The 14,070-nt window shown below is 36.9% G+C and overlaps 1 protein-coding gene across 2 annotated transcripts; it reads right to left on the reverse strand.

The window, feature by feature from the left end:
* Positions 1–107: 107 nt before the first annotated feature.
* On the reverse strand, positions 108–12,635 carry LOC135582962 (phospholipase A(1) LCAT3-like). Of its 2 annotated transcripts, XM_065185815.1 has the most exons (11): positions 12,277–12,633; positions 11,987–12,078; positions 8,358–8,485; positions 8,099–8,234; positions 7,933–7,984; positions 7,668–7,768; positions 5,521–5,697; positions 3,184–3,341; positions 933–987; positions 793–846; positions 108–600 (listed from the first exon to the last, which is right to left on the reverse strand). In XM_065185815.1, exons 1-11 carry the CDS (start codon positions 12,506–12,508, stop codon positions 403–405), a joined length of 1,383 nt encoding a protein of 460 aa, XP_065041887.1. In that variant the 5' UTR covers positions 12,509–12,633; the 3' UTR covers positions 108–402. The 2 variants fall into 2 exon arrangements, with proteins under 2 accessions (XP_065041887.1, XP_018676375.2); XM_018820830.2 differs by lacking the exon at positions 933–987 and having other exon boundaries at positions 12,277–12,635.
* Between the last annotated feature and the right edge of the window lie 1,435 nt (positions 12,636–14,070).

Genomic DNA, 14,070 nt, shown 5'->3' on the forward strand with positions numbered 1-14,070 from the left:
CTTCGTATGAAACATCAGCTGCTAAATATCACTATTAACCACCACCACCAACGACCAGATTTCTGAGGAAAATTTAGTGACACTTCAGCAAACTTTGCCCCACAAGATTTATGCAGCAGCGAACATGTGTTATTTCTGTAAAAAAGAGAAAAATAAAACTGTCTGTTGTTTACAATGTTTGGCATTTTTACCAAACTTCAGTATCAGACAATATCATCAATGACGGATGTTCATCCGATCTCTGATGAAAGTCCAGTGGTCTCAAGTTATAATTTGACAAGGACTTTCCTATGAAAAGAATGATGTCCTTTGTATGTTTCACGTGCAGTACTACTTCGGTTTATAATTATTAACTCTAAATTTGACACAGTATACACCACCCCTCTCTCTTCCACAATGTTTTCATAAAATATCCTTTGGAGACAATTGAGCCAAGGTGACATCAGGATTTATATCCATCACTTTGGAGGTTGATAAGTGCCTCGATTTTTCAGTCACACCCAACCATTGCTTCAAAAGTTGAAATACTTTCTCGTCATTTAACAAACCTCTGTGGCTACCTTTAATACCAACTCTTGCAGTTGCTGCGAACCCATCAGCCTATCATGCAAAAAACGGAAATGAACAAGATATCAAACATTACTCAGAAAAAGATACAAAAAGAAGTGGATGAACCAAGGCATAGTTAGCTGTTCGATGCAAGAATATTCCTGAGGCATTACAAGATTCTCAACTCTCATTCTTGGGAACTTTTTTAGTGTTATTCCAACAAAATGCTGATAAAATATTTACCTTAGCTGATTCAGAAGGAACAGTCCCATCTCCATCCACATAAGAATATTCAGGCTGAAAATAAACAATATGAACTAATGATTAATTTTAATCAACAATAACAACTAGAATAAGTAGAAAAAAGAGGGTGTGTCCAGTACTAGTGTATGGCACACTTTGGATAAGTCGCCAATCGGTGAAGTTTCAGATCCATAGCTGCAGTAGCAAATAGGAAGAACATTGCAATGCGTAGTGTAGGCAGTGCTAAAGCAAATTTTTACTGAAAATTAAATTAATAATTTGAAAAGGCTCCTTAGCTACAAAAGAAACAACAAGAATACATGATTTGAGTTTCAATGATAAACAAATATCATTTCCAATGACAGCAAGCATGGTAAATTGGAAACTTTATCAGGAAAACACTACCGTATTGTAAATGGAGCATCAAACACAACGTTCTACAAAACGTTCCATAAATTCCAAATGAAAGGTGACCATAATATTATCTACAGGAAAAGAGAAACAATCCAGCTCCGAACTGACTGATCATGAAATATGATTAAAATCAAGGTAAAATCAATGGGAGATCCAAAATCATTGTTCTAAAATGAGGTCTGTCCAGTCGCATGTGCATATGTGGGGGCCATCCCAATTTCCCTTCCCTAGGCATTGTAACATTGTCACACATAACTTCACCTAAGTATGAGGTGAGATCACATATGTGGTTTATATTTCATCATTGAAGTTCAGCCCATATATGACATCATTTACATTTTCAAGCTTGATTGAACTCCATTGATTTCAGAAAGGAAAAACCATCTCAATCATTCCGAAATATGTTAACCCCACTTCTGAAAGAAAGAAGACCAACTTTTGGTTTTCTCCAAATGTGAAAAAGGAAAAGGAAATTCAATTTCTTTTCCTTTTCCTACAATAAAAAAGAATTATGTTATCGTGGAATTAATTTCCCATGAAAAGCTCCTTTTCTGAATTTTTTTCTTGCAAAGAAACAGACCGTTGACTGCCGTAAGAACATGTACAATTGTAAAGTTTAACACAGAAGAATTTACTTGGTGAATGGTGGAACAAGTTATCATCATTTCCTTGATCTATTGTAGTATTAGACTATTAGTTCATTAACAATTAGTACCCAGATCTAGAAATCTGCATGGTCATTGTCAGTGTTTTTCTTTGGCCACCTAGTGGTTTATGTTTTCTCAATGTGATCTATATTTCCTCAATGGATTAGATTTTTAGGGTGCACCCAAACTTGGTGATCGCCAATCTGCTTTTGAAAAATTATTTATTTATTCTAGCCACAATTTTCAAGTGAAGGGTTCACTTTATCCTTCACCTTAAATTTATAATTTTCAAGTGAAGGGTTCTCAGCATTCACAAGGTTATAAAGCTTTTCATTGTTGCCAAAAGTTTATAAAGATTTCATAAAGTTAAATCGGACCTTGAGTTTAGATTACTTAACAAAATTTCGATTTCAGGGTGGCCACAAAAATCATCATGCCTAAAGTTAAATGTACAATGAAACACGGGACTAAACCAACCAAAGATATCAAATTGAAAAATAAGTTATTAGATTTTAGCAAAAGTAGCCACATATACATAGTTGAAGAAATACTCCAGCAGATAATAGATGTAGAATAAAGGGAAAAAGAAAGAGAAGCAGAGAAAAACAAAGAAGGAAAGAAAAGATACTAGAGCTGCAAACAGGAAAAGAAATTGGCCTGCCAAATTTGTCTAATTAGATAAGAGGTTTGTTGACCACCTATCAGTCGTAACTGGAGTTATTTTTCAATTCAATAGCAGCAAAATAAATAATTCAAAAAAGTCTAACGCATATTTTTGAAAATAAAAAGTATTATAGACCCATCCAAAAATCAGTCAACTCAACCTGAACCAACTCCTGTGCTAAGGACTACGTCACAAGGGGATTTTGTAATTTCCTGACAAGAAGTACTTCGCTAAATACTTGTTCACAGTCATGGGTACAAACTACCAGGGTTATTTATCGTGTCATCTATGCAATAGCAGGAGTACATGAATTAGAGTTAGATCATCCAAAGCAATCCGACCTAACACGCAAAGGCATCTTCATTATTATGAACAAAGTTTTACAAGGCTAATTTATCCACTGCAGAAAGACTAGGCCCAGCATGTTGACTGTCCTAAGAGATGAACCATGGTGAATGGACTTGGTGGGCACTAGGCAAAGGCTCATCCTCTTAGACAACGCAGTATGGAGTGTAATATAGTGACAGACATTTTAGAGGGGGAAAAGGAAGTAACTAAAGGTTTAGCCTTTAGCCTTTTACTTAACAAAGTGGACAACTTGTGAAATTTACTTGATCATATCATCATCTACTTAAAACAAGTACAGCTACCGAATCAAATACATACCACACATCATATGGAGAGTCAAATGATGTCCCAAATATGTTGTAAAAGCTAACACTCCTTGGTAACTGGGCTTCATCAATAATTTTGCGAGTTCGAGCAGCCCACTTGAGGATAGAAAAATTAAATGGTATGGAAATTGACTTTCCATTGTACTTCAGCTACATGAAGCAGTAAGAGATGGAAAAGAATGTGTTAATCAGTGATTTTGCTAATGCATACCTGTTTGATGGAACAATCCCTAACTTTGACATATTTGAATCCAAAAGTAAGTAATGTGCATTTAAATGTTTTTATCACATAATTTGTTGTCGATAAAGTCCATGCTGAAAAATTATATATTTATGACAGCCAACTATGAATTACACAAGAAATTTGGCATAAATGAATAATTTTACAATCTCTTGTTGCTCATATAAAAAACAAAACAGAAGAAATATCCATGCAAGAAGCAATTGCAGTAAAGGATAATCTAAAAAAAATCTAGCTAAAATTAGTGGAGAAATATTTGAATTTTTTTAGTCAAATTTTGACATGGTAGCTTTTATAGTGATCACTAAGAGATATAAGATGCAAAAGCTATGTCAAATTTGACTCTGTTGTAATTATCCAGGATCACTCAGATATAACATAGAACATTAAAAAATTGTCCTTGATGGGTCTGCGCAATAGAGGGGACTCGGGTTCTCTCTTCCACAAATTATCCAAGTAATACGGTACATCAACAATAACAACAACAAGCAATAGTTTTTCAACTATCCAGGGTAGCAACAAGAACTTTTTTGCCATCACTGAGCTTTATGTAAGGCAATTCCCTAGTTAAACTAAGAGAAATTAAATATATTGTATTGTTTCTGAGAAATACTTTTCAGGTTTTTTCTACTTGACCCTCGACTACCAATCCTCAGGAACTTATTTCATCTAACTATGGTACCTACATGTCCTCTTTGAATATGTTTGTCCTCTATTAGTACAGTAGATAAGTATTCATAGATAAAAATATTTTTTGTTCTATCTTTTATAGCAACCAAGGGCGGCTTGGATATAATGATAAGGTTGCTCCTTTATGCCCTGGTTAGAGTTAAGAAAACAACCGTTCTTTATTAAGCAGTAAGTACACGTTGATCCACCACAGACTGCCGATGTGGGATCCTCATGCACTTGATTCACCCATTTTTTATCTTTTCTAGGAATTATGCACTCTCATCTATGCTACATTAACTTCTTGTACATGTTGTTTTATGACTTTCCTATACTCTAATCCTAGTAATAAGGTGATTATCATTAAGTAATTAATATAGCAAGCATCCAGCCTCTCAGCATTCTTGACATATGCAAATAGATTACTTTACTGAATAATTGGTTCAGGCAAAATGTCATCTAACATGTCCCTTGCAAATTTGAAAAGACACTTCCTCACGTTTACTACCCTGATGATAAATATGAAGGATGACAAAAACTACCTGTGACTTCACTATTTAAGTTACATGGAAAGTGCTAAACAAGTAATAGTGTATACATAGATAGCAACAAACTCAATATAGTTGCTGCATGGATGCTAGAAAATTTTCAAAAAATAATAAAGGTAGTGTCAGTTGTCATGATGTCTTTCCTTGAGTAAGGGGTCATTACTTCCTAGCATTGAATACCTTTTGTCAAGGCACATTTCTATCACATGCTAGCTGCCACTCCCTTGATCAACACAAGCCGAAACAATTGACCTAGCCAATCACCACTATAGCATGGATCAACATGGTTTGTGCAACTACCTTTTCACAATGATACATTACAACTCGTGTTGACCCATGAGATCAACATGACAATTTGTGATTAAAGCATGGATTTTAAGGTTGTAGTTTACTAAGCATAATGGTTGGTACATGTTGTAGAATGTAAATATAGAGCTACTACCACCATACACCAGAATCATATAAATTTTCTTATTTTTTAACGTCCAATACTGGTACTACAACAATCTACACATAATGATTCAACCGGGTTCTGAGACAAGTACCAATACCAGTTTTCAATCCTTGAGTTAGAGTTCTGAGACAAGTTAAAATACTAGATTATATTAATAATTTTGTATTATTCTCAAGGAATAAATTTTGCAGCCTATAACAATCCCTGGTTATTCTGACACTAAAACCCCAAACTAGATTCAGAATCGAAAGACATTCCATGAATCATGTACAGGTAATGTATTTAACAAGTAAACAAATTTCTAGCTCATGAGATATTATTAAAATAATGGACAGATCAATGAAGTACAATATATTCAGAAATTCCGACCGTATATTTGGCTAAAATACTGCCCTGATATACAAGCCTAAATAGTACCTCATTATTCTTTAGAGCTTCTTCAAAGAAAGAGATGCATGTAGCTGGATCATACTCTTCCAACTTCACATTTTCCTTCTCTTCAGATAGCTTCCTCCAGACCTGTATCAAAGGCTTCTTCTTCCACTTAAATCCCGAATTTGGCAGCATCTCATAAATAGATGGGCACTCAATCAACTGCCAACACAGAAAATTCTTAAGGTAGATATTCTCTAACAGCAATACCTTTCAAACAGTGATGCAAATTAACTTTATAATCAATATACACATGCCTAGCAAAATCTGATTAGCATAAAAAGAAACTAAAGATAACAAAGAGAACTTATAAACCTGAAGTGTTCTTCATCGCTCAGATAAGCCAACTCATGAAAAATTGACTAGCCTATAAGTGAGACAGAATTAATACATTAGCTAATATGATCCAGAACATGACCAGAGGTAGTTCTCGAACTAAAATAGGCTTATATAAGGGTGAACATATACATCAGGATTCACATGTTAAATAGGCAGAAGGTAGATACATGATGCACTGCATAGTGGGCATTGAATGCTCCCAAATTCCAAGATAATAAATTCCAAACCTAAACCTATCAAATTTCAAGAAGATGGTTTGTATCTTGTGATGGCTATTAAAACTCCACCATGTACAAAGAATGGTTCGCCTTATCGATTTGTACCAGTATGCCAATCAATTGTTGGTACAGTATGTACCAAGTTGTATCGAGCATACCGACACATGGTACATGGAGGCATTCCGATGCACCGCCCATATTGGTCCTCTATCAAACCAATATGTACCGCCCATACTGAGCAGTATGTCCTAGTACAATGAACCTTGGTACAAAATATTACGAATTAATATTAGGTGGTTGAGGGATATAATGTGCAAACCATATATAAAAGGGCAGAGGTGGAAGATTTGCAGAGCATTCTCGTTTTTGAAACTTTATCAAACCTTTGTATTTTGAGCTACTAGCTCTTAGTTATCTCTTGAAAAAGAGAGAGTTCTCTTTTGTTCTCTCATATATCACTTATTTTTCTTGCCCTCTTCTTCTCTCTTCATCTTGTTTCACATCATTTAGTATCAGAGCCTTTCTACATTCCTGGAGTACTTCCGTCTTATTGGCAATTAGAAGGAGCAAAGGGCAGTGCGGCGAAAAATTGATGTAACCAAAAAAAGATGAAAGGGATGCGGAAATTGAAGCACTAAGGAGACAAGTTGAAGAGATTATTATGCGCCTCGAGCGTCGAGGAACCCATTACTCTAGAAGCTCAAGCCATGATTATGCAAATGATGGATTCGAAGACACGAAACCCTTTGCATCTAGAGAAGCTTTAGGAGACTCATCCACGAAGAGGTTTTTTCGCGCAAATGGCAATATCAATATTGACTTTTTAGAGTTCCATGGTCAACTTCAACCTGAAGAATTTCTTGATTGGCTTAGTGTCATTGAGAAATTCTTTAAGTACAAGGAAATACCTAAAAGTAAAATTAATTGCTAGAAGACTTCAAGGTTATGCTCCAATTTGATGGGACAAGGTGTAAGAGATGCGCCTTCAGAAGAAGCAAATCGACTCTCATTTGTTTGTTTTTCTCCTTTATTTAAATTTACTTTAATTAACTTCATGCTGCATATAGCGCAAATTTTTTTCCTTTTGTAGAGTTTATTTATTGTGGTGCTTCTGAGCAGATCACTAGACTATATTTCTCAATTACTTTTTAAGGTTTTTTTTATAACTAAAATATTTTGATAAGAATCATTTGATTTAAAAAATATTTATATGATTTTTTTTAGTCCGATTAAGAGATCTAAATTGTAGGTATATATTTCTTTTCTTGATCTATTCATATCAGGAGTTACATTTTCTCCCTGGTCAAAAGTATATACTGCATATGCATTTCATACAAAAAAGAAACTTTAAAAGAGTTTAAGACAGCATAATAATGGAATGATGAAAAATCATATTTCACAACCATGACATAAAGAACAAATTTTAGAGTGGAATCTCATCATTGTACAAACCTACAAGAAGATTAAAAGAAATTCACTAAGATGCAATTATACTTTTTGACATGACTGACACATAGCTATGACATTCAGTGTGTAGGCCATAACATATAATAAACTCACATGTTAAGGAATTACCAATTGATGCATCGTCCACCTAGAAACAAAGAAGAAGCTTTCAAAACCATAAACAAATTGCAACCCAGTTAAAAGGGAATCGTATATGCATCCTGGTGCTCCTGTTGAAAATAAATTAGAGCTCGAGCAAAAATTATTATCTGGATTAGAAACCTTGTGAAGACAAATTCAATATAAAACTTTCATATCCATGAAATTTCATACTTAGCATGAAGTGAAATGTGTAATACATAACAAAGACCATTTGACTCAGAAGATCAGTTACCTTGGAAGGGACATGCTATGCAGATCCACTTGTTGACATACTTTGAAAAATCCTGAATAATAATTTAGTTCATTTCACTTGCACCTCATGAAGTTCTGATTAAAGTAAAAATTACAACAGTATAAACAAGAAATTTTGTCCACTGAAATATGAGAAAAATACGCACATCATTGTGTAGCGACATGAAGCATTTGACAAGCAATCCACCCATAGAATGTGATATTATATTTACTTTTTTACCACCGGAAGCCTTATAAGCAGTTTCCAATTTTTGTTTCAGGCCATCCATAGTTTTGTCAATTCTGAGGAAAGATATCATATGGAATGGTTAAGAATGTGCATTGGGAGGTCTTTGGTATTGCACTAATTTGGGATTATTCACAATAAATAAAGAAGCACAGGTTTAATTTTAAAAATATTCTTACCGATTGCTCTGCCGAAAGTCATAACCAAATCCGAAGAGTGTGGTTCCTTTCTCATATCCACATCCAATAAGCATATCAATCATATCATGGAATTGATATACATCGGTCAGACGCAGAAGTTTTGCCCACTATAAAACATGAAAAGGTCTATTAATATATTTATGCCAACAACTAGTATATATGTGTAAAAGTCTTAAGAATAACAGTTCCATGACAAGCCATTTGCTAGTATAGCAGAACCAGATGACACACATCAATGCCAATCATGCGCCACAACAAAGCATGAAATCCTTGACACATACCATAACATGTACAATGGTGACAAGTAACCCTCGAGACTGATAAATCATTAATAAGATAATTCCATGCAAAGCTTAAAATATCGGTCTGATACCATTTTGACATCTTGCAGACTGGTATGGCACCATTATAGCTGATAGCCTGATAGTATATTGATTTGCACCACCATGTCTCAATAATAAATTATTAAATAAATAAATATCGATCAGTATGGATTAAAATACTGCCCAGTGCCCATATTGATTAAAAGAGACCAGTTTTTATTGGCCTGACAACCAACCAGGAAACTGACTTGGTAATTTCATATGGTTCAGTTAGATTATGGATTGTATAGCTCGCTAAGCTCATTGTATCAGGCTTACCTAGTGGTATCCAGACCAATGCCAAAACTGCACAGGATTATAAGCCGACCATCTGATACCAGTATTGTATTTTTTTATTTCTAATAGTTGATACAATTCTCTTCATTCAGCAGTATCAACCAATACAGACCAATACCAAGTGTTGGTAGGTTGCCACGGTAACACATACTGATACTATACCAGTCCAGCAGCATGCTAGAATCAGTACCAAACCGACATTTTAATCCATCAATAGCAAGATATATGGTCTATTACCGATGCTTGGTTTGACTAATAAGTAGCGGTTTATACATACCAGGTGATGAATATTTGAAACCTACGTTCCATGTACATATGTTTCAACATATAGATAGGTAGAAATAAAATACATGCCATGCTAAGTGATCAAAAATAAAAAAGCATGCTAAGTGAACAATTTTTATTGTCCAGTTAATATGAGAAATTCATTTTATTATGACAAAATAGTGGTAAAACATTTTGTATGGCCTTCGACATGCATATGATCTACAAAATGAGATTCTGTGCTTTGTAACATATTTCTTTGCCAAAGTGCATGTGTATGATTGCATAAAAAAAATGCATGTTTCTAAACAATTGATCAAACTTTTCTAACCCTGGGACACCGAGTTTGATTATGGTCTCGTGGCCTTGACAACCTTTTCTTATGTAAACACTTGAACTTAATCACTGACAAGTAATACACACACACACACACACACACACACACACACACACACACACACATATATATATATATATATATATATATATATATATATATATATATTATAATAATAATAATAATAATAATAATAATAATTCTGGTTTTTCTATCAAAACACTACAAGGAAAAATCACTTACAACTGTTTTACACAATGGTCTATGTACAACTATATTCAATAGAAATGTGCCTTTTAGAAAATTATAGATAATATTAACCCCAAAAAAGGTCTCTTAATGATGAAATTATTTGTCTTTGACAGGAATGAAAATGCCTAAGAAAATTTCTAGGTGGCTTAAAGCAAACCATTTTCAAAATCCAAATGAAATTAAGTTATAAACCTGCCTTTTTCAGATTAATTTAATATCCTTGAATTTGCTGATTCGAAACCATCCTCCATGATTGTACATTTCTCTAATAGAAAAAAACCACACAAATCTTAATATCTTTTCCTTCATTGCATAGAGGCTAACTGAGACAGGACCATCCTCTATGAAAATATGCCTAGGTCTCAGATTAGCAGAAAAGAGAAGCCGGTCTTTTATGACACAAAAATAATATGTTTCGTATATTATCAGGTTCACCACTTGCAGAGCTGGATGACCTACAGAAACTCTTCCTTTTAAACTGCAGAATGAATATTCTTTGCTAGAGAAGATGCTTTCAAATTTTCTTGTTACTCTTGTTCTTTGTTGCTTCTCACAAACTAGCTTTTCATGTTTTCCAAGCTTGTTAATTTTCGTACTTGAATAAGAACAACCATGTTAATTCCTGATTATGATTAACACACCATCAGTTTCACAGCTAAATCCAAATACTGGATTGTTGGTCCTAAGGTATTGGATGCCTCATCTACTCACAACCACATAAGTAAAACTACTTCTCCAAACACCAGATTGCTAGTCCCAAATTATCATATTCCTTATCTACTGGCAAACAGATAAGTGATACTGGAAGTCTTCTCTTCTCCTCATTCAATATATTCGATGATAAGGCTCCTGTCAAAATTAGCACACCAGCTGTCGTCTGAAAACCTACAACAACAATCCTTCTATTAAACAAACTTAATAAGTGCTCTCGTTTCTTAAAATAAATTTCTACACTAGAAATGCATGAACAGCTGTGCCAACAACTAGTTTGTGTGAAGATGTCAGCTAGCTTAGCTAGTAAAGATAGTTTTTCATAAGGTCCTGAGCTCGAATCCCACTTTCACCACTTACTCTTTGCAAAAAAAAAAAAAACTAGTTTGTGTGTTTCTTTGCTACATAAAATGCCTTTCAGGTTTTCTAGTTTCTTGTTCTCTGGTGCTTCTCACAAAAACTATCTACTCATGTTTCTCAAACTTGTTTTGTACGTGAATAATAACAACCATGTCAAATCCTGATTAAGATTAATACAACAAGAATTCCACAGCTAAATACAAATACTGGATTGCTAGTCCTAATTATTGTATTCCTCATCTACTCACAGCCAGGCAAGTAATACTAGAAGTCTTCCCTTCTCCTCATTCGCTATAGTCAACCATAAGTTTCCATGATTGATAAGGCCCACACTATCCATCACCGATGCTGCAAACTCTTAGAACCGTTTGAGATTGGCCGCTCTGGGTTGAGCCCCATACAGTTTTGCCCTTTTGGGGTGGAACCCCAAGGTTCCTCTAGGAGTGGATTCACCTTAGCTCTCCAGCTCTCTAACTAAATATCCCCTAGTTAGGAGTCAAGACCTCAAGGGCTCCATGATGGATGCCATCGGATAAGGTCCACACTAGCCATTATTGATACGAACTCTCTGAGCCATAAGAAATTATGTGCTGGGGTGGACCCGCATGATTTTGCCCTTTCAGATGGACCCCAAAAGGCGCTTTTGTGAGTGGATTCACCCTTCGTTAAAATATGATATTATCAGTGATGATTTAGGACTTCTGTCAAAACAACCACACAAGTTGTGATCCTGCCACTAAACAAAATAAGTGCTCCCGTTTCTTAGCAATTTTTTTTACACTTGAGGGCACATAACAGCTGTGCCAACAGCCAGTAGACATAGGACGCAACTGATGAGACTGGTTCGGTAAAATCTATAATGTCTTCATGACATTTGACATACGCACTCCAGTAAGGACCATAATGGGCATGACTAAAATTCTAATGTTAACTCACAAAACCCTGTAAGAGGGCATGTGAGATGACACTGCGACAATAAAACAGTAACAAAAAAGAACATAAACAAGAAACAAAAAGCAACTCACTAATGATGGATCTAAAATGTCGATCGCTTGGAGACCGTAGTCATCTTCAGGGACTACAATTTCGTCGTCAACGTTGAGCGACTCCGTGTACCCTGCCAAATCAAGACATATACATATCAAAATCACGTGATTATTGAATTCCAAGATATCAAAACCACAGAAACAAACACGAGACCAACGATCAAACAGGTGCGGCGCGAAGCAAAATTCGGTTTCTTGATACCAGAAAACAACAAAAGGACCAAGAGAAGCAAGGATCAAGAAGAGACAGGGGGAGGGAGGAGGCAGACCAGTGTCGGGGTTGTAGAGGGACCAGAGGTACTTCTTGAACTCGAAGTTGGCGAGGAGGATCCGCACCCAGACGCGGATGATGGACCCGCTCTTCCTGTTCCTCGCGTTCAGGATCGATCCCCCCACGCCGGTAACCAGGACCACGGGGTCCAGGTCCGCCGCCGCTCGTCGTCGGCATCCCCCGATGCACCGGCGGAGGAAGGGAAAGCGCAGCCCGCAGTCGCCAAACATCACGAGTGCGAAGGGGAGGAGGGCATCGGGGGAGGAGGTAGACGAGTGGGGAGGGTGTTGTGCGCTTTAAATGGGGATGGATTAGGATGAGGTTGGAAATAGCGCAGCATCGTGTGTCGCTCGCTCGTCAGTGGCCATATCTAACAGTCAAAGAAAAGGAAAGAGATGGAAGGGGGAGAAAGCGGGCCGTATGATCGGTAGATGGTTCGCGCGCACGATGGAGCGGGTGAGAGAGACACGAGAGACCACGCGAGGAAGGAGGACCAACGTGGGTCCCACTGACTGGTCTCTCGTGGGTGGCCAAGAGCGGTGCTCTTTCCTGACGCCCGAATGGAACAAGACATCCCATCCATAACAGCCAAGACGACGAAGGTGGGACCCACTCCACCTACCGACCCGGGACTCTGTCGCAGTGGAGGCACGTGAGCGGTTGCCACGTGGCGAACGGGATGGAACGTAAGAGGCGACATGTTCCCACGAGAAGAAATGTGGTTCCCGCTTGGCGAAATTTCGTGGGCGTCCAGGAGCGGTGTTCCCTCATGAAGCCTGCGTCGGTCGAGGCATCCGATCCTAAATCACGTGGGTAAGGCCATTGGGCCCCGTCACCGACGAGCCCTGGACCCTATATCCGCCAATGCAGCTGACCGACGGCTACGTGGCTCGCGGGAAGCGTGAGGATTACGGAACGAGACGCCGCATGTCCTCCGGAATATACTTCCCTCTGAAAATAAAACAATAAAAAACAGAAAACGTTTCGCCCTCGCTGTCTCGCTAAAGCGACACAATTCGGCAACATTAGCAACACACCTTGTCAAACAACGTTTTGTTTTGTTTTCAGATGAGGCCACCTCTCCCATCAACACCTAATCTTACGAATTTAGCATCCTTTACTGCGTTCTTTGTACTGATAGCATTCAATGCTTTTCTTGCGTTGAGTTGGACATGGTGGATATGAATTCAGGACATGAAAAATATGCTTTTATATATATATATATATATATATATATATATATATATAAAGAGTCAAGGTGATAGTTAAGATAGGGCTAATTATAGATTACCCCTATAGTAAAATCTCTTTAATATTCCGATCTTTAGACTTAAAAATTTTATATTAAAATCTCAAAATTAAAGCATTTAATTTCATTTACTGTTGTGGTTTTATCGACAAAAGATATAACATATTCATGAATGGTATGAAAATGATGGGTAAAAAAATAATTTTAATAGGGATGACGGATGGTGATACCCTAGGTGACTGTTGTGGTGGTGGTCAACGACAACAACGTGGGGGTTAGCCTTATCGATGTCGATCCAAACATTCACGACAAGGAGGCAAAGCAATAAGGCATCCGAGCAAGCGCCAAAGGATAAAGAGGAGGTAGGTGAGTCATCTATAACGATGTTGTGCTCAAATCCTCAAACGATTGTTTCATCTAATGACGTGATAAATTCGAGAAAGATGCGGTAGAAGACGAGGAGAGAGAGGTTGCAAGCGAGCTTGGCGAAGAGGTGCGCTTGCTTCGAGCTTTAGCCAATGCGCGAACGACGCGTATGCCTCG

The sequence above is a fragment of the Musa acuminata genome, chromosome BXJ1-6, assembly GCF_036884655.1.
Source record: "Musa acuminata AAA Group cultivar baxijiao chromosome BXJ1-6, Cavendish_Baxijiao_AAA, whole genome shotgun sequence".
Lineage (NCBI taxonomy): Eukaryota > Viridiplantae > Streptophyta > Magnoliopsida > Zingiberales > Musaceae > Musa > Musa acuminata.

What these genes read in the sequence shown, in the direction of transcription:
- LOC135582962 (XM_065185815.1), bottom strand. Translation starts at nt 12,508, where the DNA reads ATGTTTGGCGACTGCGGGCTGCGCTTTCCCTTCCTCCGCCGGTGCATC. An exon ending in CCTCTACAACCCCGACACTG is followed by an intron (nt 12,079 to 12,276) that starts GTCTGCCTCCTC and finishes TTGATTTGGCAG; the next exon opens with GGTACACGGAGTCGCTCAAC. An exon ending in TTCCTTCTGAATCAGCTAAG is followed by an intron (nt 601 to 792) that starts GTAAATATTTTA and finishes TTTGCATGATAG; the next exon opens with GCTGATGGGTTCGCAGCAAC.